At 53.4% G+C, this 24,258-nt stretch overlaps 1 protein-coding gene across 2 annotated transcripts in view; it reads left to right on the forward strand.

Moving 5' to 3' along the window:
- FBLN1 (fibulin 1) overlaps positions 1-24,258 on the forward strand; it is a gene marked incomplete at its 5' end in the record, with an annotated part of 76,739 nt that overhangs the window by 47,917 nt on the left and 4,564 nt on the right. Inside the window, 2 exons of one of the 2 annotated variants that reach the window (XM_079714431.1) lie at positions 7,661-7,803; positions 9,871-10,002. In XM_079714431.1, the coding sequence (XP_079570557.1) occupies positions 7,661-7,803; positions 9,871-10,002 (275 nt within the window). Of the gene's footprint in view, positions 1-161; positions 615-7,660; positions 7,804-9,870; positions 10,003-24,258 lie in introns of those variants that run through there. The other variant, XM_079714432.1, reaches the window with a different exon arrangement.

Raw genomic sequence — 24,258 nt, forward strand, 5'->3', positions numbered from 1 at the left:
AGGTGAGTGAGGGGTGCTCTTCCCGTTGGCTGATTGGCCAGAGGGGCGGCGGGAGGCCCCGCCCAGCGAGCCCCCGCTTCCCCGCCCCCACGCTCTGTTGTTTCTCCGCTTGCCGAATGGGCCCTAACCCTCTTCTTTCTCTCTGTCCACTTTTCTTGCAGCCGCTGCGAGCGCTTGCCTTGCCATGAGAATCAGGAGTGCCCCAAGCTGCCTCTGCGAATAACCTACTACCACCTCTCTTTCCCCACCAACATCCAAGTGCCCGCCGTGGTTTTCCGCATGGGCCCCTCCAGTGCCGTCCCCGGGGACAGCATGCAGCTGGCCATCACCGGCGGCAACGAGGAGGGCTTTTTCACCACCCGGAAGGTGAGCCACCACAGTGGGGTGGTGGCCCTCACCAAGCCCGTCCCCGAGCCCAGGGACTTGCTCCTGACCGTCCGGATGGAGCTCTCTCGCCACGGCACCGTCAGCTCCTTTGTGGCCAAGCTTTACATCTTTGTGTCCGCAGAGCTCTGAGCACGCGCTTTGGGCCGTGGGGGGGCCCCCTCTTGTTGCTTTCCTCACCCTCCCCTCCGGGATCCGAATAAAGGTTCAGCGGGCGATCCCACACAGCATGGCTGGCGTGCCTTGGTTTTATTTGGCGTGGTCGGGTGTCTCTGTGCTGCTTGTCCCTGGTGGGGAGGGTGGAGCCGAGCAACGCCTGGCGCCCCCAAGGGTGACCGCGGAGTGCTTTCCGTGAGGAGTGTGTGCCCAGGAGCCCCCGTTAGTGGGACTCACAGTCCACACCGCCAGGGAGCCCAGGCCCGGAGAGAACGAGGCTCGGGTGTTTCATTTGACATGATTCTCTCTCCGCTTGTGTTTAGCCCAGAGGACGAGGTGACGAAGTCCCCCAGGGTTGATTAACCTCCGTCCCCTCTCACTTCACAGATGTGGAAACTGAGGCCCAGAGAAAGGGAGGGACTTGGCCAAGGCAACGTGGGCCATTTGTGGTAGAGCCGGGCCCAGGAGCCAGGTCTATTGGCCCCAGCTTCGTTTCCTTACTGTGTCACCAGGAGCTGAGCCTTTAACTGAGGCAAAAAAAGCTCTATCATGAGACTCAAACCTCCCTTTCTGTTTGTCTTGATGGGAAGCCCAAACTTGTGCAAAAACACTGAATGCAATCGCAGCATCTTGGATGCAGCCCTTACCTAGGTGAGGTCGGTTCCCTCCAAGAAGGTTCTCAGCTTCGTACCAGGAAGAGGCAAAGGACAGCACGATGAATGTGCCGCTCGTGGGAACCCCTAAGCCAGCGTCAGGTCCTTCATATGCGTTACTTCCCATTCTGTGGGCAGGTGTTTCATCCCAAGAGAGACTCAGAGGGGGCGAGTGATTTGCCCAAGATCACACAGTGGGTATGGGAACCTCGGTTTGCTGACTACACAGCTTTGACTCTTCCACCATGATCCCAGCCAAGTCCCCAACCTGCCTCTAAAGGCCCTGCGTCATTTAGTGCTAATGTCCATCTCCACCCTGACCTCAAATTGTTCTCCCTTCGCTCACCTCCCTGGAGCCACACTGCCCAGCTCTTTGCTGCCTCAGGCCCTTTGCACATGCTTTTGCACCCTTGGCCTGAATGTTGGTTAAACCTCAGCCTATATGTTCCTATCTCAGCTGGGCCTCCCTTGACATCCCTTGGTTATGTTCTTCTGTCAGTCTTTCTCATAACACTGCCTTTGTGATGCTCATCACAGTTTGCAGTTCCTATTTATCTGTTTTACTTTTGTCTTCCCCACCATCCAGAAGGCTCCGTGAAGGCAGGGACCAAGTCTGTCTCATTCAGTGCCGTGTCGCTAGCTCCTGGCAGGGCCTAGCACACAGTAGGTGCTCTACCCCTGTCTGTTGAGGGAATGGATGACTTCCTGCCAACATTGCTTTACACGTCTAGCATTTCTGTGGCTGCTGGCGACGTTTTCAAGCAGAAATGTGAAGGGAAGGCAGAATGTCAAGAGGAATCAAGTAAAGGTTACTGGAGGATCCTAAGGTCCTTCCTACAAGTACATGGAAGGAAAGTGGGGAAGGGGCCCACCTTGCTGTCTAGTGGAGAGGACAGGTATACAGTTAACACTATGCCCAGTGCCCTATGACAGAGGCCGCGGTTAACTCGCCATGGGAGCACACACATGCTCCTAGCCATTCATCTCCAAGCCCCCACTGTCTCCCAGACCCCTCTCTGAGCATCTCTGGTCTGGACTGGCTCCCAGTCTCCTATCTTCCAAGCTGAAGCCAGAGGACCTCTCTGAAGGACCAGTCTGGTTATGTCCCTCCCCTCTTTAGAAACTTCTATGATTCTTTCACTAGCAGATGAAGCCCAACTCCCTTGGAATGGCATTCGAGGCCCTGCCTACTCCAGCCTCTGCCCATCTTTTCAGCTATATCTCCCTCTCGCTCCCTGCTCTAGCTCACCCCCTTGCTTGTGTTCCACTCACGCAGGGCTCTTGTCCTTCTCTGCGTGCACTTTCTCCAGGCTTTAGCATGTGCCATGCCATCCTCCTGCAAACTGCCATTCTCCCTGAAGTCATGTCCTCAGTGAAACCTCTCCTGAATCTGAGCTCTTCTAGCACCGGGCGTACTCCATCAGAGCAGTTACCCTATCGTTACTTTTTACTGTCCCCACTTCTCTGGGCCTTTTTGAAGGCAGGGATTGTATCTGTGTTCTCTACACTTTCAGAATGTCTGGCCTGTGGAAGGAGCTCAGTAAACATCCGAATAAACATGGATGGATGGATGGATGGATGGATGGATGGATGGATGGATGGATGATGGTTGGGTGGATAGTATTATCAAGGTTTAGTTCAAATATCACCTCTTCTGTGAAATCAGCAAGACACAGCAGGGATTCATCATGTATTCAGTTGTTCTGTTATCATGGTCCAGATTATTCAGGCCAGAGAAGCACTTTTCGCAAAGGAGTGTTAAGATGGAGGGAAAATTCTTGGGGGCTTTAGAAGCCAGAATCCCTTCTACAACATTCCCACCAACTGACTATCCAGCTTTGTTTGCACTCGCCCTTGTTTGTGGAACTCCCTGCCTCTTAAGGTGGCCTGTTCCATTTTAGGACACCTCTGATGTTTCTCTGTGTGTACCTGAGTGCACATGTGGGGATGATATCTGAATTACCTGCCTGCTCACCTCCCTGCAGTTCCTTGAGGCCACTTAGCAGTATTCCTGGATCATCCTGCTGAGATCACAGAGTGCAGAAAAAACAAACCAAGCCAGCCAACCAAACAAACAAACAAAAACACAAGAGTTTTAATGTCCTCCTTGCCATTTACTAGTTCTGTGACCTCGGATAAGTCATTTGCCTTTCAGAGCTTCAAGGCCCACTTCCTGGATTATTTTGAACATTACGTGAAGTTACTTACACACGAGGCAGTGTCTGGCATGTGGTAGGCAGTTAATAAGTGTTGGTTTCTCCCCTCATTGGAAGGTACTTGAGTGTTCATTTGGATCTTGATTTAAACGGGGAATAAAAGTTCAGAGCGTTTGTAGAGCTGCCATCACTTCCGACTCCTGGACCTGCGTGTGCACTTTTTTTTGGGGGGGCTGTGCCAAAAAGCACAGTGTGCTTTGTGGCTTGTGGGATCTTAGTTCCCCGACCAGGGATTGAACCTGCACCCTTGGCAGTGAAAGTGCAGAGTCCTAACCACTGGACCGCCAGGGAATTCCCATGGGAACTCCCATCCTTCTGACTCACTGTACTAAACCAGGCTCCCAAGGGTGGAGGATAATAACTATGATTATCATTATTATACTGATGAAAATAATAACAACTATGACAGCTAACACCTAGACACTGCTTTCTGTGAGCCAGGCACTGTGCCAAGCACTTAACTAACCCTCACGGAGCCTTGTGAGGAAAGTGCTGTTATGACCCTCATTTCACAATGAAGACATCGGGGAGAGAGAGGTTAAGTAACTTGCCCATAGTCCCAATGCTGATGTAAGGTGGGCCTGGGGTTCAAACCCAGGCAGCCTGGCTCTGGAGTCTGCTCTCAGAAGTGCAGCCCCATGCTGTGAAGGGGGCAGGATACCGGGATGAGTCAGTGCTCCTCAGCTTGCTACCCTAGCCTTTTCCCAGAAAGCCCTGCATACCAGCCCCATTCTAAAATTCCCAAGTGAAAAACAAAGCATTTTATTAGCTAAGGAAGGAGGCAGTGTGGTGTAGAGGAAAAAGCTGTGAAGGTTAAATGAAGTGATGTGTGCAACTGTCCAGCAGAGACATCAATGAGGTCTGAAAAACCACTGTGAACCACGCCTCTTTCTCAAATTTCAGGAAAACTAATTTCACATAAAAATGATCAACTCAGAAGTATCCAGGTTAAATCTCATAAAAGATATTGCAGGAAAAAAGAGAATTAAGAACAGAATGATATCCTTCTGGGTAATGAAAGTACACCAGGAAGATATGCTCACAGACTAGATCAAAACTGTAGCCTATATCAAAACAAACTAAAAGGATTGAGAAAATTACCAAAAATGAAGGAAAAATGTAAGCCAGAATTAGGAAAAAACAAGAAATGAAGTGATGGAACTCAAGAAATAATTTAAAATTAAAGCAGAAAGCAATTTTAGAAATAAATACTTAAGGAGAAGTTGAAGAAAAATTTTATAAATTGAAAAATGAATAACAAAAGAGATGAAAAGGCTTGAAGAGAAAGTGACAGATGTTAAAGACAGGCAAAGAAGATCCAACATACAGATAATAGAAATCTCCAAAGAACTAACCCAAAACAAGGGAGGGGAGCAATAAATACTAAAAATGATAACTCAAGAAACTTTACAGAAATTTTAAGAAAAAGATTTGAAATTCCATATTGAAAGAACACCCAACCTACCTGAAGATATTGACTCAGAGCAACCATCACCAAGACAGAGAAAACAAAAAAATCCCTGTGCATTTGGGCAAAAACAGCAAGTGACTTATATGGGAAAAAAATTATATTATCATCAGATTTCTTCACAGCAACACTTATGCCAGAAGGAAATGAATACTTAGGATATTCAAGAAAATGTAAGCCAAGGATTTTATACCCAACAAAACGGACTTTCCTGTACAAAGGGCACAAACTATTATCAACATGCGAAATTGTCGACATGCAAGCACTAAACATAGTTACTCATAGAACTACAACTAAATGAGTGCAGTAAGAAAAAAGGGAAGTATGGGGACTTCCCTGGTGGTCTAGTTAAGACTCCGCGCTTCCACCGCAGGTGGCGTGGGTTCGATCCTTGGTCAGGGAACTAAGATCTGGCATGCCACGCAGTGTGGCAAAAAAAGAAAAAAAAAAGGAAAGAAATGGCTCAGACAATGTAGAAATAGCACATCTATTTAAAAATTGTAGGTAGAATAGGGAGAACATGTCCAAAAAAATTATTCTAATTAATTATGTTAGTGGTAGTAATTTTAGTATTGTTATTCTGAGAGTACTGGGTTAAATATGAAATATACTAAATAAATAAGTATGGAATATTCTATCATCTTCTGTGTTCTTAAGAACGAGGATTTTGATATGGAAAAAAGGAGATTCCTTTGGTACATAGAAGAGATTAAGTAAAAAACTATGTGGTTCTTGTTTGAATTGTAAATATCAGTATGAACTCATGATGTAGTTTATCTTTAAAAATGTCCACTGAAGAAGCCTAGAAACAATGGCCAACTCAGTAGGACTGACCATTCCTGGTATCCAGATTGTGGTCTTGAAATACCATTTTCTACTAAAAAACAAAACAAAACAAAAACAAACCCAACACTTCTTGGAGAAATAGCTGGGGCAGTAAAAGTGTAAGATGAGGCTGGACTGCCTTGTCAAGCCAGACAGCAAGAGAACCATCAGAGATTCCTGGGGCCAGGTCAAAAGGACTTGGGAGCCAACCCGATTTACCCCCTGGCCAAAGATGGGAAAACTTGAGCTCCAGTAAGGATAATAATTGCAATAGGTTGAAATCCATCAAATAGTTTATATCTATGAGTTCATACTGATATTTTTTAAAAATCAACTGATAACCTCTGGATGATGATTGCTAGTTCATTATCCTGAAAACAGGTCAACACGAAGAAAGAATCAAGCATTAATCTTGCTTTTCCTCCATGAACTATACCCCCTGGTAACAAGATAGTGTATGAGGGGAAGCATCTCTTTACAGAAGTATTCAAACTAACAAGTGAAAAAGAAATTATAGACTCGGACCACAGCATTGTGCCATCCCCGATGAATCAGTGGATCTGGACCCTGAGCATCAGCAGCTGCTAACGTCACAGAAAGGAGATGACCAGACACCACATGCCTCCGATGGAAGACACACCACCACCTGTCATTTCGCTAAAGGACCTGGGTCTGCATCTGATCAGGCGTCTGGATCCGGCTGCCAATGGGCAGGGAATGCAGAGGACAGGGGAACACGCTGGGCTGCACCGTGAGGATGCAGTCAGCAAGTCCAGAAGCTATGGAAACTCCATAGCTCAGATGCTTTGCTTTCCTAACAGGTAAACTGTATGGAGAGTGAAGGAATGGAGAGGAAACCTGAAGGTTAAAAAGGACTTTAGAAAAATATAACAGGGACTTCCCTGGTGGTCCAGTGGGTAAGGCTCCACGCTCCCAATGCAGGGGGCCTGGGTTCGACCCCTGGTCAGGGAACTAGGTCCCTCATGCCATGACTAAGAGCCCGCATGCTGCAACAAAGATCCCATGTGCTGCAACTAAGACCCGGCGCAGCCAAATAAATAAAAAAAGAAAGATATAACAAAAATTTTTTAATGGACAAGTTTAAATGATAGTGTCTTGAGATGCACACTTATATGACACAGATGTAAAGGAACCCAGGTAAGTGATTGCTAGGATAGTCAGGACAGGAGTTACTTTGGGGACACACGAGGGGGTTGAGATGGGTCTGGGGCCCACGAAGGCGCCTCAGGTGGCAGGTGAAGCTCTCTTTCTTGATATGGGTGCTGATTATAAAGTGGTTTGCCTTATAATACTCATTCAATGGTGCCTTTGTTTTGTGTAGCTCTTGCATTTGTGTTTTATTTTATGATAAAGAGGTTTTAAAAATATGGTTAGACCTGTAACAAACTTGGGCCCCTTTTCCTTCCTCTCCGTCCATCGTGTGACACTGGAGATTTGACCGCTTTGTGCTGGGCACCAAGCTGGGTGCTTTACCTATGCTCCCTCATTTATTACCCCTGCAACCCCCCGACCCGGGGCCCCGGGAAAGCCGGACCCTGTCTCCCTTGTTTGCTTTGGTGTCCCTGGTGCCTGACACCCAGCAGATGCTCAAAACACACTTGTTGAGCAAGTGAATGAATGAATGTGATTTGCAGTTGTAGAAACCGAAGCTCAGTTCGTATAGTTGGCAAATAGCAAAGCTTTGCTTATCCCAGCCGGGACAGATGGAAACTGGGGCGTGACTCGGGGGGTTTGGGTTCTGGTCCAGTTTGCAGCAAGGGCAGAGAAGCATCCCCTCGGAGCAGCCGGGCTGCGGAGGCCAGTGCGGGTCTCCGGCGGAGCCATCTCTGGGACAGGTGGTCCCGCCCGGCCACCTGCTTCTCCTCCCCGGACCCCGGTCTCTGTGGGAGTGCTGGTTCCACCTTTCCCATCGCTTCTTGTGCTGTGGTTCCCCTCAGGCTCCGCCAAGAGAAGACAGACACCGTCCGCTGCATCAAGTCCTGCCGCCCCAATGACGTCACCTGCGTGCTGGACCCAGTGCACACCGTCTCCCACACTGTCGTGTCGCTGCCCACCTTCCGCGAGTTCACCCGCCCCGAAGGTGAGTGGCCGGGCGCTCCCACGGCTTGGAACCGGCGTAGGGGTCCCGGGGGAGGCCATCGTCTGGAGGAGCTTCCTTGCCAGGCAGCCCCCTTGCTGGAGTTGAGAGCCTGGCCTGCAGGAGCCACTCCTTGGTGGGATGTGGGTTTGGGGTTTGGAATGCAGACCCCTCCCTGCCTCTGCATCTCCTCCGTGTCCCCAGACTACATGGCAGTACCGTTCCAGCCCATTCCCAGCTCTCAGTTCGGGGGCCTCTTCTTAGGGGTTACAGTTGTTCAACAAATAGCTATCAAGTGTTGATTCTGTGCCAAGCGCTGGGCTGTGGGGGCCTCCAGGAGGCAGTGACTCCACTCTGGGTCCTGAGGGGTCAGTAGGAGGCAACTTAGTGAAAGTGGGGAACACGGAGAGAGGAGGGCAGAGCAGGACCTCTGGAAACGTCTGGAGGTGAGTGAGGAGTGTAGACCTTTGAGGAACAAAGCCAAGTTTTTCTGGCTGGAGTGGTGGACGGCTTAGCAAGAGAGGGGCTGAAAGGGTGAGAGCAGGAGGCTGCACTTGGAGTTGGGGCTTCAACTCCTAGGCTTTGGGAGCCAGTAGAGGGTTGGGACTGATGCTGTTTGCGTACAGAAGCATCATCCTGGAGACCGAGGGGCAGATGGGCTGGTGCGGCCAGACCAGCTCCAGGGAGCCCAGCAGTAAAGCAGTCAGTGTGCCCTGCCCCCAGGCAGCTCCTGGCCTGCAGTGTAGACCTGCCATCACAGCCCCCTTCTCACACAGGTAGGCCCAAGGCAGCGGGCTCCTTGCACCTGGCAGAGGGCTGTGGACGGGGTGCTGCTCCGTATGCCTTGCTTCGGGGTGTGCAGCCCACGTGCCAGGGCTGGTGTGGTCTCCAGACACCGCCTCCCTCTGTGGAGGCCTTCAGAGGAGCTCGCCATGAGGATTCACTCCGTAAACGTCGACTGAGCGTCCTATGTGTCAGGCTCGGGCCAGGCTCTGGGACACAGTGATGAGAAAGAGCCCTCTGACCATCTCAGGGATGACGGACAGTTTGCCTTGTGTTTACACACGGCAGTGGGGTCCTGGGGGGTAATGCAGGTGCACATGCCGGAGCGTAGAGCCTGGCCACGGGGGTGGGAGGGCACCAGAGGCAACCCAGGGACGTGCTTGCCTGCGGGAGCCGGTGGCCGTTGCCCCACCTGCCCACTCATCCCTCTAGAAAAGGGGAGGCACAGAATCTTCGCAGGGTGCGCAGACTTGGGTCGGAGAAAATCACTGACTGCTGTTTGCCTTGTGCAGAATGACGGGTTCCACCAAACCACAAATCCTTCCCAAATCCCTAATGGCCGGTTTTGTGGCCTCCTGGCCAGTGCTGATCCATAATTTTGTTCTAGCGGGAGCTGGGTGTGGTTAGAGATACCTGTCAGCGTCTTGGGCCCAGGCAGTCCAGACCTTGACCGTTAGCGTTGAGAGGACCCTTGATAGGCCCTGGAGGGCTGCCTCATTCACTTTACAGATGAGGAAACTGAGGCCCAGAGAGAGAGGACATTCCCGCCCCCCGACCCGAGATAACACAGAGTGGGGGTAAATCGCGGCCTCGCGCTCTCCGCCCAGGGCAGGCTGCCGGCTTCATGTCAGGTGGCCCGGGAGACAGATACAGCCACCAAACTGCCCGGCCCGGCCTGAGAAGTGGCTTCTGACCCACATCACTGTGGGGCAGGGCACCAGCCTGCTCCCTTGCCCTTTCTGACCTCTCGCCCATATCCCGTCATCCACCCCACTTCCCCGTCTTCCCAGCGTCAGGGGGACTCCTGAATCATCACCAGTTCCTTCCTAGCACCGGCCCTACTGCTCATCAGCTCCATGACTTCAGGGAAGACTCGCAGGCTCTCCAGGCCTCAGCTTCCCTGTTGATGAGAAGGGGGGACAGGCTATGATCTAGGGCCCCTGAGGGGCCCTCCACCTTCTCCATGCAGGGGGTCCCTCATGTTGGGTCCTCATTGCCTGGGGGGGGCATTTCTGGGGTCACGGGGCCCAGCGCTGCACGCTCTCCATGCCGTGCTTCTCTCTGCAGAGATCATCTTCCTCCGGGCCATCACACCCGCGTATCCTGCCAACCACGCTGACATCATCTTCGACATAACAGACGGGAACCTCCGCGACTCCTTCGATATCATCAAGCGCTACATGGACGGCATGACCGTGGGTGAGTGGCCGGAGACGGCAGGTCCACCTAGACGCCCCCTCGTCCTCCCAGCCAGTGGCTTAGCCGAGGCCTGTTGGGAACCAGCCCGGCTCCCATCTGAGTCCCCTGGTCCTTCAGGGCCCAGCTGGAACACACCCCCCCCCAGCCAATCACAGTGTGAGGAGCATCCAGGGTGGTGGAGCCACCAGCTCTCGGGGAGACCCCTGGGGGCTGTCTCCCGACCTACAAAGGGTGGATTAACTAGGTCTCTGCGTCTCACAAACGTGGATTTCAGACAAGGTGACACAGGTAAAGTGCTAGTCCGGGGGCTCGGCACAGCTGCCCCATCGTGGGAGCTGATATGATCTTTATTCTTATGGTGCAACAGAGGAATAGCTAACGGGCGTCAGGGCCGGGCTCGCCTTGCAGGGTATCCAGTCTTGTGCCCTCCTGCGTGTCATTGGGTAGGAGGACCGAGGTCACATCAAGGCGCACGTACAGCCCCCCCCACATACACACACCCTGAGATTCAGCGCTGAAGGAGGGCTGGCCGGGAGGGGACGAAGCAGAAGCGGGTGCGTCTGGGAAGCTGTTCACGGTGCCTCTCCTGAACTGTCACGCTTTAAAGACTTCAAATTCATGGAGAATGAAAACCATCACATCTGCCACTTTGGACTTAAATTTAGACTCGCATTTTCAAAGCAACTGAGCAACTGAGGGCCAGGCCTATCCTCGCCTAGGCCTCCGTTTCCTCGTCGTGAATGGGGTGGGCAGGAGTGGGCCTCGTGGTCTCTTAGGCCCTGGATTTTGTGAGGTCTTGAGCGCCCACTCGGCTGGTCCCGGAGCCGAGCATTTTGGAACATGGTCTGTAGGTGGCGCTGTTGGATCTCAGAACCCCGGTCCCCTAGGCTCCCAGCCACGACCGTTGTCGAGCTGTAGCTGAAGATAGGGAATGGTCATTCCCCTGTTGCCAAAGAACCATCTATAGCGACTTTACAAGCTCTTAAATGGGTTTGCATGTTGTAAACATGACTGAGTCATCTGGGGGGCCCCCACCCCTGGCTCCTCCTCCACTAGTTGGCAGCAGGAATAATTAGTTAATTACAATTAATGGTACATTAGCTCACTGGGATTCCGAGGGGAGGGCGTGCAGTTTGGTTGTCAGCAGGCTTAAAACTTGCCGCTTGCGCTTCAGTCACTGCCCACCCTGGGCCTCAGTTTCCCCCATCGTTAGGTGAAGAGACACTTAAGGGACCTTCAGGCGCCTGGGGATGAGGGCAGACAGCAGGAAGTAGGGTCAACTTGCCCACAGAAGCCCACCTTGGGCCAGCCCTGTGCTTGACGCTGGGCCTGCAGGTGTGGCTGCAACACAGCCCACCCTGGGGCAGCCCACCCCTGGGCAGTTCACAGCTCTTGGAACCACAGGAGTTGGAATCAGAACCTTCCGACGCACTCATTCATTCTTTGCATTTCTGCATTCTTCCCAAGCCTGCCCTGTACCAGGCCCTGGGCCCGGCCTTGTGGGTACAGAGATGGGTCAATACCACGCAGCCCCTGCCCCTAAGGGCTTTGCATTCCACCGGGGTGGGAGGAGGTGTGCGGCGCATAAACAGATCATCAGAACGTGGTGGTGGAGAGACAGTGACAAGCCTCTCCGGCTGAGGCCTCTCTGGGGGCGGGCTCTGTACCGTGTCTGTGCCTTCAGTTCCCAGCTAAAGCCTTCCTGGAGTGACCCAAGCCAGGGGCTGGGCAGTGGCCGGGCCCGGAGCCGGTGCTCAGCAGCACATTTTTCTAGCTGCATCTATACTCCAAACAGAACCAACCTGGGAGTCTCGATTTCTTGGCTTCCCATCTGCTGGGGCAGAAAATCCTGGCATCTCAGAGCCTGGAGGCTCCTGGAGGCCACCTCTTCCAACTTCTTCTTTTGCAGAGGGGGACACCAGAGCAGCGAGGGGGCTGGCTGGTCTTCCCAGGGTGACTCGGGGTAGGGTGGGGAACAGGACAGACCCCTCGTGTGAGAGGCGAGGCCCAGGCCGCAGAGACAGAGCAGCCTCTCCTCACTGAGCTTCATCACATGGGCCCCGGTGTTTGGATTCTGGTGCTGGGTGTGTGTTGGGGGGGTGCCCAGGCTGGCCCTTGGGAATTCATCCTGCCTGTGGTCCGGCCTCCTGGGTAGGCCCGGCCTCTTCAACTTCTCAGGACATTTGCAGGATGTCCCGTCCGGTTGGGCCCCTGGAGTCTACCGATGCCCTCTCCCAGGTGGAGGACCAAAACCAGAGGGGACAGGGTCTCACTGAGGTGGGACCCAGGCTGTGCTGGGCTCTGGTCTCTATACCCACCGGTTGCTGCCTTGTTTCTCTGCTTGGGGTCTCTTCCCTGGGCTTCCTTATCCCCACCTCCTTCCTGCTCCTCTAATGCACCAAATAGCTTCTGTGCCCCCCGGGAGCTTCTGGGCTCTGGGGATAGCCACCCTGGCACACGCTGGCCCTGGACACAGGCCTGTCCACCTGCGATGGACTTGAGACCAGTCTGAGCAGCCCTGGGAACCACCGCTGGGCACGCTCACCCCCGCATCCCTGCTCGGTCCTTACAGATGCCTCGGGGGATGTGATCATCTCCCTTGGGCAAAGGAGGGAGCAGAGTAAATGACTGCCTGAGACTGAGCGATGGAAAAACCACGGGGCCCGGGTTGTTTGCAGACTTGTTAACAGATGAGGGAGCGATGGCCAGAAAGGGCAGGAGGCTTGTCCGAGGCCCCCTGGTGCTGGGGGCAGAGCAGGCCTAGAGCCCAGTCTTCCCCAGACACCCAGAGCTGGAGCCTGTGGACAGCTGCTGTTGACTTGGGCAAAGTTACCGAGAGTTCGTGTCCCAGAAAATTACCCAGCGTACAAGCCGCCGTTGAGTTCATTCCTCCCCCAAATAACAGAAGAAGAAGAAAGTACCCCAAGTCGATTAAGAACCAAAAAAGGCCAGACTTTCCCCTAATGTATCCTTTAAAAACCAGTTCTTCGCAGGGATAAAGGTGGCTCTGAAGCAGAGCTGAGCTGCTGTCTCTGTAAAGCCCCTTGCAGCCACCCTGTTGCATTCCTCTTTCACCAGCTGTCAATGAAAAATGAAGAATGCATTTTCGACCTGTGCGAAAATGCTCTATTAATGCCTGAGGTATTCTCGGGCCACTACAAAGCCTTCCTTATCCAGCCCCGGTTTCATTCTTCGCTCAGCAGAGTACTGGCTGTAATAGGGAGCTGCTCCAGAAGGGGTCTTTCAGGTAATAGCTCCTGAGAGGTGACTCATGGGGACCCTGGCGAGATGGGCGCAGGCAGTGTGGCATCAGCCGCCAGCAACTGGGGGCCACCCCTGGACTCCCCAGGCCTCTGGGTGGCAGCTGGTGTCTGAGCCTCTGCCTTCCCCAACCCCTCCCTCCTCACTACTTCTTTTTAACTATTTTTCTAAGGAGGGGAAGAAAAGGTCTGTCTATATTGAGGGTCACCTTGGCCAAAATTTCTGCTAAAACCTCCCCAAAGCCAATAGGAACTAGACAGCACTCAGCAGAAGCTGCTTTTTAGACCCACTGGTTGATTTTGTGAACAGCCCTCCTGATCCTTGGCTGGCATCACTGTTTCTAAAAGAAAAGACTGATGTGCTGGCCCGGGGTCCCACGGGCTGCAGCTGACAAGCAGGTGTGCTGCATGTTGTGTCTGTTCTGGGTTGTTCCCTGAGCTCCTCTTCCTCCGCTGGGTCCCCTGAGAAACAGAAGCGCTCCTGTCCTCAGCTCCTGGCGAGGCACCCTGGCAGCCAATCCTGCTCCCAGTAAAGTCTGAATGAATGGAGATTGACTGGCTCACCTCAGAGATGCTTACCTGTATTAGGTTGAGGAGTGATATTCCCTAATCACAGACACCATTATTGTCATTAGATGAAATGATTACGTGACAGATCCTAGCAGTGCCCGGCACACAGTAGGTGTGCAGGAAATCAATATTAATGGAATCCAAACCTTTTCCCAATGCCGATGCTGTCTGTACTGAAGCAAGATGTGGGGCCTCTAAGTTTGCCCGCTATGTACCACCCTCGTAACAATATCTTCACTCCCGCTCCTAAAGGGAACCAAAAACTTTTGCATTTTGAAATAGCGCTCTAAGTTTCCTCTGTGAGCATATAAGGATTATTACCCTATTTCAAGTTAAGTTTGAAAATATCAGTGGCTGGGGTGGCCCTTTTCAGGCAAAACACAGTGGAGTCTCTGCTGCCACAGAGGGAGCACTGAACTTGGGGTGAGATGTTCTGGGCATAATTCTTGCTTGATTCTCTGTTTCTAGCTGTGTGACCTCAGGCAGGTCTCATAACCTCTCTGAGCCTCAGTTTTCTTCTCAGCAAGCTTGCCATAATAATATTTGTCTTGCCGGGTTATGAGGACTGGAAGGAGTTGTGTGTATTTTAACATAACTGGGTAGGTTGTTAGGGTGATAAACGAGCCACTGTGAGGAAGCCGTCTGGAGCGGGTGAGCTGGTGAGAGCTCGGAGCTCCCTGAGAGGACAGGACAGCAGGCCAGAGGGAGGCACGTGGGACGGTGCCAGGACTGTTCGTCCCAAAGTGGCTCCAGCTACCTGGGAGCTATGTAACAGGCACATCTGGTGGCCTCAGCTGACCAGTCGGGCCCACCCTGAAGCAGAATGGTGGAGGCTGTGCCTCCCACGTTCTGTCATCCTTGAATTATCTCACTCATTCAACAGGAGCATCCTGGGTTTCTGCTCCATGCCGAGCCCTGGGCTGGGTGCTGAGGAACAAGTTTACACCCAAGCCACAGGTCCTGCTTTCAAGAAGCTGCCTCCTGGCTTCCCTAGCATCCTGCCATCTGAATTCCTATAGAGGAAAGTGCTTGTTTTTCAGCAATAGGTTCTGTGCCTGTGAATGTCTCAGTGGGAGAGACAAGTGGTGTGTGGCAGGGCTGCCATGTACAGTTGAATGTGTTGTGACTGTGAAACCCTAGGGGGTACCATTCGCAGCTGCTTCTACGTATGTGCAGTGCACAACCTAGTCAGCTGTACACAGCAGCCCCGGTACAAGAGCTTGTGAGTGAAGATACCAACCCAGCCGTGCCTCTGCCCCTGGCCAGGCGAGGCCTCATGCAAAGCAAAGAGCTTGCTCGCCCGGCCATCTGGCTTCAAGTCACCCTCAGTGGTCCCAGCTACCAGGGCCCAGGTCGCCTCTGCAAAATCATTACCTCCTAAGGGGTTAAACACGCGCTGCTGACCCCATCCGGCAGCCTGATTTGGAAAGCTTGGCCCGGGATCAGTACACATTACGAATGAGATGCAGAAATTCCACCTAAAAACAACAGCGCAGCCATCCCTGCCAGTGATGAGTGATCCGCCCTGTCCCGGCTTTCACGGCAAATCCCAGGGATTAGGCGCTTTCTCTTCTCTGGGAGGCACAGCCCCGTCACCGGGGGGCCACACCCTGGCCAACAGCCAAGTCGTTTCCCAGGTGACGCGCAGGAACGGCCTCGGCCCGACTTCACCTGGAGGCTGGCCGTGCGGGGAGGGCAGGCGGGGGTCTCTCAGAGGGGTGAGATGGGGCGCGAGAGGGGGACAAACTTTGACACTTTTTGTGCTTCCTGCGCTGGGACCCCACGGAGCAGAGATGGGCTCGTAGGCGTCAGGCCCAGCGCCGTCCTGACTCGTAGAAATGCAGCTATTCCCTCTGCAAAGCCCTGTGAGGAGGGCTCCCGACACCCAGTTTCACAGGTGCAGAAACTCTCAGAGGCCACCCCCCAGGCAGCCCCCTGGCCCGGGCAGGACTCTCAGGGCTCAGAGGGGTCCACTGGAGCACAGCCCTGCTTTTGAGCCCCCCACCCCGAGGGGGCGCACAGGGGCCACAGGGATCCTTGCTGGACACCTCCGTGCTCCTGCTCCTGGACCCATGCGTCACGTGGGCTGCTTCTCACACCTGCCTCCGATGTCTTCACCTGGCTGTGAGGCCCCACGAGCCTGGCCAGAGCATCCTCCTCTCTTAGCAGTGCACTTCCGTGTCACGGTGAAAGGTGCTGCAGCTACTCGGTTCCTGAAGCTGGAAGCCGGGGACCCTCTGCTCTCCTCCTCCCACCCCCCACAGCCAGTAGCTGCTGGTTCTGTCAGGTTTTAAACCCCAGCTTTCACGTCCAAACCTGCTGCCCGGCTGGAGAGACGTCCTCAGCCTCAGCCTGCTTTTCTCCTCCCCAGCGTCCAGCACTCTCATCCCTTCCTCTCCCCTCCACTCTGCTCCAGCCACCCCAGCCTGCGCCCCAGACCCCGGACATTTTATGGCCTCTCTCTTCTCCTGAACTTTAGCCATAGCATTCACCTGCTTCTCCTCTTGGTAAGCTCCTATTCATCCCTCAAAGCCCAAGTCAGCCATCACCTCCTCTCACATGCCCTCCATGCCCCCCACAGGCAGAGTGTGCAGCTCCTTCCTTTGTGCTCCCAGGGCACCCTGGATGAGCTTCTTATAGGACTCCTGTCATACTCATTCTTCTAGCAAATAACGTGTGTGTCCAACGGGCGCAGACCCTGCTCTAGGGGATGTAGCAACGACCGAGACAGACAGACAGACATGAATCCTTACCTCATACATGTTTTATTCCAGAGGGTAGCAGCAGACAAGAAACAAATATAGTATCCACACTGTCAGGCGGTGGCGAGTGTTATGCAGAGGGCGGGTGGGGGGGCAGGGTGTGGGGAGGAGCAACTGTACCTCTGGTGGTGGAGACATTCGCCTAAGTCTCGAGGAGCTGAGGAAACGAACCATGCGGAGATCTGGAGGAAGAGCTCCAGTCAGCAGGAACAGCAGGTGCAAAGTCCCTGAGGCAGCGGCGAGCCTGGCGTGTTTGAATCACGGCAAGGAGGCTGCAGCTAGAGCAGAGGCATGGTCTTGAGGCTGTCGTAACGGCTCTGGCTTTTCTGCTGAGAGAGATGGGAGCCACATGAGGGTTTTGGGATGAGGAGGGAGATGACCTAATATTATAAAGGCTCCCTCTGGGCTCCGGGGTGAGGCTGGGCTCAGGAAGACACTGCAGCTAGCTCAGTGATCCAGGCTGGAGATGACGGTAGTTTTGACCATGTGGCCCCGGCAGGAGGGGTGAACAGTAGACAGATACCAGATGTGTTGGGAGGTGGTGCCAGGTTTTGCAGACAGATTAGGTGCCGAGGCAGGGATGACTCCATGGATTTCACCTAAAGAACAAGGAGACGAGGGTTGTCATCAGGTGAGCCAGGGAAGCTGTGACACGGCAGCTTTGGGGAGGCCAGAAGTTCCCTTTGACATTAAGACTGAGGGGCTTATTGGACACCCGTGGCCATGCGGGGTAGAATAAGTGAGTCTGGGAGGCGTTAGCGGGTGGATGGTAGTTGGAGCCCCGAGGCCAGACAAGCTTGCCAAGGAATTGAGTGTAGACAGAGGAGAGAGGAGGCCAGAGACCAGACGCTGCAGCCTCCTGTGCTCAGAGGCCGGGGAGATCAGGAGAGGAGGCCAGCCTGGAGGAGGAGGCCTTTCCAGGAGCCGTGTCAACGATGGTGAGTCTGGTCAGATGAGGACCAAGGATTCACCATCGGATTCAGTATTGCCCCAGCTGATGGTGACCTTGACAAGGCTACCTCAGTGCAGCGGGGTCAAGGGGAGACACACCGGAGTGGGAGTGCTGAAGGTGGTGCTGGGGACTCCTTCTAGAAGATCTGCTGTGCGTGGGAGCAGAGAAACGCTGATGCCAGCGGGAAGGGTGTGGTGGGCACGACATTGTGAGTTTCTGCTTGACTCTTCTCTTCCACCGATTGTGAATTCCTAGAGGCAAGAGCCTACGAGGGGATCATTTGTGCCATACCCCCGTCACCGTTTGTCTTTCTTTCTTGCACACACATACATACACACACACAACACACCCACTAGGAGGTAACCCGGGCCCGGCGCCCAGCAGGCTGCAGGGTCACACTCGCCTGCTCACTTCCAGAGTAACCAAGGGGTTGAAGTGAGTCCAGAGCAGCCTCTTCGCGTTTCCCAAGGTTCTCCTGGGATCGGCTGTGTCCAGAATGATTTGTGACCCTCTTACTGCTGCTGTTATGCACTTTTGAAAAGCCTTTGATATCACCGGCACATTCATAAATTATTCTTTTTTTTAAGAAAATGAAGTGTTTTTAGCCAAACAGCAGTAGAGGCATGTTGTGCAAAGTTAGAAAAAAAGAGCCTGACGATGATATGAATCTTCCGACGGCCTCACCTGACAACCGTATATACACGGAGGACCCAGACACCCACCGTCAACCACTGTCATGGAGAGCGCTTCCTGTGGCCTCGGAGTTGGGTGTTTCCAGATGGAACGTCCAATCCGTGCCTGCGGCTTGAGAACCCCAAGTATTGGGTCCCAATTATCACAGTTTTGTCTTAACAGCGAGCCCTCCTGGGCCCCTACTGTGCGCCAGGCACTCTTCCAGCATGTTGTACACACGTATTGTGTCACTTAAGCCTGTGGGTGATGGTCCCATTCTCCAGGTGAGGAAACTGAGGCACGGAGGGAGTTCCAGGCTCAGGGGGCCTGACTGAGGCATGCACACAGCATGTTGGGACTCGGTATGGGGTTCCTGCTGCCATGACCATCTTCTGTGACCTTGAACCAGCAGGCAGAGTCCTCCTCTTTGAGTTTCTACTCCAGTCCTGAAACTTCTCTGCCTCCCTGGTAGCCATGAACACAGTACCTAGAGTCGGTGCATAACAAATGTTCAGTCACTGGCCAGTCAAATGATTCTCTTTCTGAGGATCCAGTGCCGGAAGAGCCTCTGTGGAGCCTTGGCCAGGGATAAAGGGAATTGAAGGCTTGGGTGTTTCAGGCTGCTGCCCTGCCAGCAGGAAGCCCTCTCTGTCCTGAATGGGCTCATTCTTAGTGCCTCTTGGGAAGGAAAGGAGAAAAAGTGATGGTTCTCACCAAACCTCAGCATGTCCCCTCCTTCTGAGATCTGGCAGTGATGCCATCACCCCAGGAAAGGGTCTCAGCTCCTTGGGGCCATCAAGCCGCTGCCCACCTGCTGGCCTCCTTGCTCGCCCCTCCCCCCTAATTCTCACCCACTTGGGAAACTGAGAGCAGAAATTCTCCACCTGAGCCCCTCCCCGAGGCCTGTTTCTGGCCAGGCCACCCTGTCCGTGAGAATCCAGCTCCAGGTCAAGTCCTTGGTGATGTGTGCATGGGCGCCGTACCGGGTCCCGGCGGAGTGCTCCCTTTAGCGCTACCAAAGCACCTGTGCTGACCTTTACCGGCCTCTACGCCCCATCATCTGTGTCTGCCTCCCTGGGGGCCCAGAGCTCCGTGAGGACGCAGACCAGCGCTGTTCTCACTGTCTGTAACCCCAGCGCCCGCGCAGCTCAGCAGCAGGGGGGGCTCGGGGCGCCCAGGCTGCACTCACCAGCCAGGCGGGCCTCTTAATCCCTCGGGGCCTAATCGCCTCTGGAGAAGGAGGTAGCACAGCCTCAATGCCTGCAAAGCAGAGGGAGGACCCGTCTCTCTGCAGTTTCCCGTCTTTGAGTCTAAGTCAGGCCGAGCTGGCCAGACCCCTGCTCATCCTGCCCTCTCGTGGCTTTTGCTCATCTTGGGGGTCTGTGAGGGGTCTGGCGTGGCCGGAGTACGGCCAGTGCTGAGAAATCAGGCTGGACAGGGAGGCGGGGCCTAATCAAGGGGCGCCTTCAGCTGCTGTGGGCCGGGGGCTGGGCGGCAGGTCGAGAAGAGTTCTGGCCTTGGAGCAAGAAGCCTGTGGACTCCAAGTGCCCGGCCCAGGGGCCTGGGGGAAGGGCATCGGGTTTGGGGGAGGTGGGGGAGTTCCAGTTGCCCATCTGGGGGCATCTGGAGAGATGTGAGTGAGCTGATGAGCTTGGGTCTGGGCCAGGGAGGGACTCCAGCGGGCACGTGGGTAGAGGCTGATCCAGGCGGGAGGACACACAGAGGAAGAGGAAAGGGTTTCTCAGCCTTCCCATCACAGTCACAGTTTTGGCCAAGTTGGTAAAAGCAGGTGCATCAGACGGTAAATCCCTTCTGGAAAACTGCCCAGGCCTTCTCTTCCTCTGGTGAGGGCATGTGGCTTGGCGGAAAGGGCAGCAGGCAGGGGTCTGGGTTTGGGACCTGCTTTGCTGTTGCTGGAACCTCGGACCATGAGGCCCCAGCGAGTGTGGCTGAGATGAGGGGGAGGAGATAGTGGATGGGGGTGGGGACCATACCGACCACGCGCCCTGGAAATGTTTGGACCCGCGTCCTGGAAGGAGTCTGAAAAGTTTAGTGCAGAGCTGACATTTCTTCTGCTATTTCTCCCCTAGGGAAAGGTGGACCCTGGGGGTTGACTCTTAGTTGCTTGCAGCTGTCCAAACTGTCCCGTTTAGCTCACAGGAGACCCATGGAGAAAGCGCATTTGTAATAATCAAGAAATCGGGAGGATAAGTTCTGCTGAGGCACGTTGGGTGCCATTTGGTATTTGGATATGTGGCCCAGACACCTGTCCCCCTCCTTCTAAGCTCCCACCTGGGCGTTTTTCAGGGAAAGAAGAGAAGACAGGGTGTCAGGAGCTCCATTCCTTCCCTGCCAATGAATGATATGATTACCCTCTAGTTTCTTTCTGCCATTTTTGCCCTATAGCGATGACTCAGCCAAGAGCAGTAAAGTTTCCTCCACTCCACGTCACACCGTGAGGAGAGTGCAGATGCCGTGGGGTGGAGAGAGCTGGGCTCGGGGGTCAGTCCTGGCTGGATGGACGCCGTGCCCTGAGGGCTGTGCGATCCGGGACATACAGCCCCCGGAACCTCATTCTCGTCCCCAGTGGAAGGAAGGCGATGATCCTTCCCCCCCAGCAGTGTGGGGAGAACAGGATGGAGCAGTGGACACGTGGGGCCCCTCCATTTCTATTTCCCTCCCCTGCTGTGGACCTCTTTCCAAGCCCATCAGTACTCCAAGTTGTTTGCTTTAGAAGTATGGACCGCATTTCTTTGTGTTCCTGATGTTTCCTCTTTGCCTTTGGTCTGTGCTGTTAATGCTAGCCTGCAGAGATCGTTATTCCTATCAAGGCAGATTTCCCGAGATCTGGGTGATGGTTTGCTCCTTTCCAGTCGCCCATTGTGCTTGTGTTTGGCGAGACCACGTGGGCCTCCCGAGCTCCTGGGTTCCAGCAGCTTGTCACACAGGCCCACTCGTCACCTTCCCCCTGCTCGTGGCTCTGTGTGATGGCCACCGGGGCCAGACAGTGAGACCTGGCTCTCATGCGTCGCCTTTCTCCTGCCATGCGGTCAATGCCTGAAAAGCCAGTGACTTTTGGCGATTGTTCATTCCTTCCCGACACTTTCATTTCTGGGTAGTAACTTTCAACTTTATAAATTGTGCTTAGCACTTTGATCTTTAGTTCATTCATTCATTTAGCAATTCATGTACTGAGTGCCTCCTGTGTGTCCGGTCCATAGTAGGACCAAGGACCTACTATGTTCAAGAACGAGAGATACAAGAGTGACCAGGAAAGACAGTGCCATTGGCCTCTGGCCTCACATTGCAGTGGGGAGACAAATGACTCTATAACCTGATTTCAGGTAGTGACCACTTCTTATTCTTTTATGATGTGGACATGTGGCTTTCTTTTTTTTCTTTTTAATAAATTTATTTATTTATTGGCTGCTTTGGGTCTTCGTTGCTGCACGCGGGCTTTCTCTAGTTGTGGTGAGCAGGGGCTACTCTTTGTTGCGATGCGCGGGCTTCTCATTGTGGTGGCTTCTCTTGTTGCGGAGCACGGGCTGTAGGCACGGGGGCTTCAGTAGTCGTGGCACGCGGGCTCCAGTAGCTGTGGCTCACGGGCTCTAGAGTGCAGGCTCAGTACTTGTGGCACACAGGCTTAGTTGCTTCGAGGCATGTGGGATCTTCCCGGACCAGGGCTCCAACCCGTGTCCCCTGCCTTGGCAGGTGGATTCTTAACCACTGCGTCACCAGGGAAGTCCCGACATGTGGCTTTCTTACCTCTTCCTTTTCTAACTTGAATCTCTGTCTTTTGAAAAGCACAATTTCCACTGGCATGAGATATCATGCAGTCTCTAGATTGATCATCATTTTTGTTAAGATACTCTTAACAACTCTGTTCACGCCATTTCACTTGGTCGGTTGGAATCACAGGACTTGTGAGTTGGAGGCTGGACTTCAGAAAGCCGGTGACTCATACAAGGTCACACGACTGGTCTCTAAGGAACCAGCATAGGAACCTAAACTGTGACTCCAGGTCTCTTTATAGATCACTGTCTCATGCAGTCGGCCCCGTGGCTGGTCTTCCTCCTTATAAACTACCGGGAGACAATCAGTTGCAACCTCGGTCAAGCAGCAGAAGCTTGGAGGTGGCTTCAGGGGCCTGGAATCCAGACCACAGTCCCCAAGAGGTGACGGAGGTCTCCCATTGGACTCTTGTGCTCCGTGTTCAGGCTTCTGCATCCCCGGCACATCAGCTGCAATTTACAAAGCAGAGACGAGACATGAAGATGAAGTGCCTGAGGGGACCTACATTTTTCAAAGGGAAAAAAAGGCTTAATTATATCTTTAAGAGGCACAGACACGCCGAGGAATACCAGCAGTGTCTGAGACCCGAAGCAGAAATGCCAAGGATGAGGATTTGGAAGATTAACACAGTTGAACTCAGCATCATGGCCTTTTTTTTTTTCCTGGGGCTCTTGAAAGGTAGGGAGGTAAATACTCCAGCAGGTAAGATGGACAAGGCAGGCGTGATGGAAATGCACCTCTCCCTTTGTCCTGCATTTTGCTGCTGGAATGGTCATTCCACATAAAGCCGCTCTCACTCGGAGCCTTCAGTGGCCCCCTTTCCTTCAGGACAGAGTTTTGAGGGGCCCTCAACGACTGGTGTCCCTTCTTTCCTCTCTCCTTCTCTTTTCTCTCTCCTTCTTTCTTCCCTGCCTTCATCTCACTCAATAATCTTAATGGTGCTTCTGCTGTGTCCTGCCCCAGGCCCTGGGCTGGGGACAGTGAGACAGAGATGAGCATGATGCAGACCCTGCCCGTGAAGGGGGAGCCAACTGTAAATATTCCCTGCACTGGGCAGATGCAGTGGTACAGCCAAGAGAGACACAGAGTGGGGCTGCGGAGGCTTCATGAAAGAGGACACAGGCAGTCTAGCTGGTCCCCAGTGCCTGGCACATAGCAGATGCCAACTATACCTCTGTAGAATCAAGTGGATGATGGAATCGGACCCCTGGTGGAGGTCCAGTTTCTAATATTTGTGATGCCACATATGGGCAGCAAGTGTTTCTCTTCTTCCCTCTCTTGTTTCCCTGCACTGGGAATGTTGTCGGTAGTTCTGAAAGAACACTGGTCTAGAATCGGCGTTGGGGAGGAAGCCAGGAAACTGCTGACTTGGGTTCCGGGTTCTGTGAGCCTGACGAGGTGTGCAGTCCCTGGAGAAGCCCTTTACCACCTTCTCAGCCTCATCCATCTATCTTCCCCAAGATTAACACTGTTCCCAGAGCTGATCCGAACCTTCATACTTTTGGCCTTTGCACATGTCACACTTGCCTCCTTAGCTCCTACTTACTCTTCAAAATCTGATTTGAAGTCAGCTCCTCTGTAGAATCTTCCTTAAACCTCCCCTGTGCAGAATGGCCCCTATTGAATGGATGCGTGGATGGATGGATGGATGGATGGATAGATGGATGGGTGGATGGATGGATGGATGGATGGGCGGATGGATGGATGGGTAGGAAAGCTGTGAAGAAAGAAGTGATATTAGGAGAAAGTCTAGGTTCAGTGAAGGTGAGGACCAGGAGGTGGAACTCAGGCTTGAAGTAACCTGGGAATGAAGGGAGCATGTTCACCCAATCAGAGCCCCCAGGAAGTGTGGCTAGGCTGAAGAAGTGGTCAGGTCTACTGAGTGGGCGTGGGTAGCCTGGGAAAGGAACCCTGGGCTGACTAGGGTTATAGATAGAGTTGGAGATTCAATGTGGACCTCAGGTCAGAGGAGAGGGACAGAGAAGCTGATTCTGGAGGGCTGGGAAGGGAGGCACATTCCTCAGCACCTGCTGTGTACACTCCTACGATGATTTCTTTAACCCTTGCGGAACACCTATTTCTTCCACCTTAATCACTTTTTTTGTTAAATGCAAAGATCCTGAGAAAATCCAGGCCCTGAATGTGACCTGTATCTGAAATTCAGCCCCTTCTCAACACCCTTTTCATTAAAGCAGCCTTTTGCTTCCTTCAGTGTTTGATTTGTCTCTTAGCTGTTTACAGTCGGAAC

The sequence above is a fragment of the Hyperoodon ampullatus genome, assembly GCF_949752795.1.
Source record: "Hyperoodon ampullatus genome assembly, chromosome: 11".
NCBI lineage: Eukaryota > Metazoa > Chordata > Mammalia > Artiodactyla > Ziphiidae > Hyperoodon > Hyperoodon ampullatus.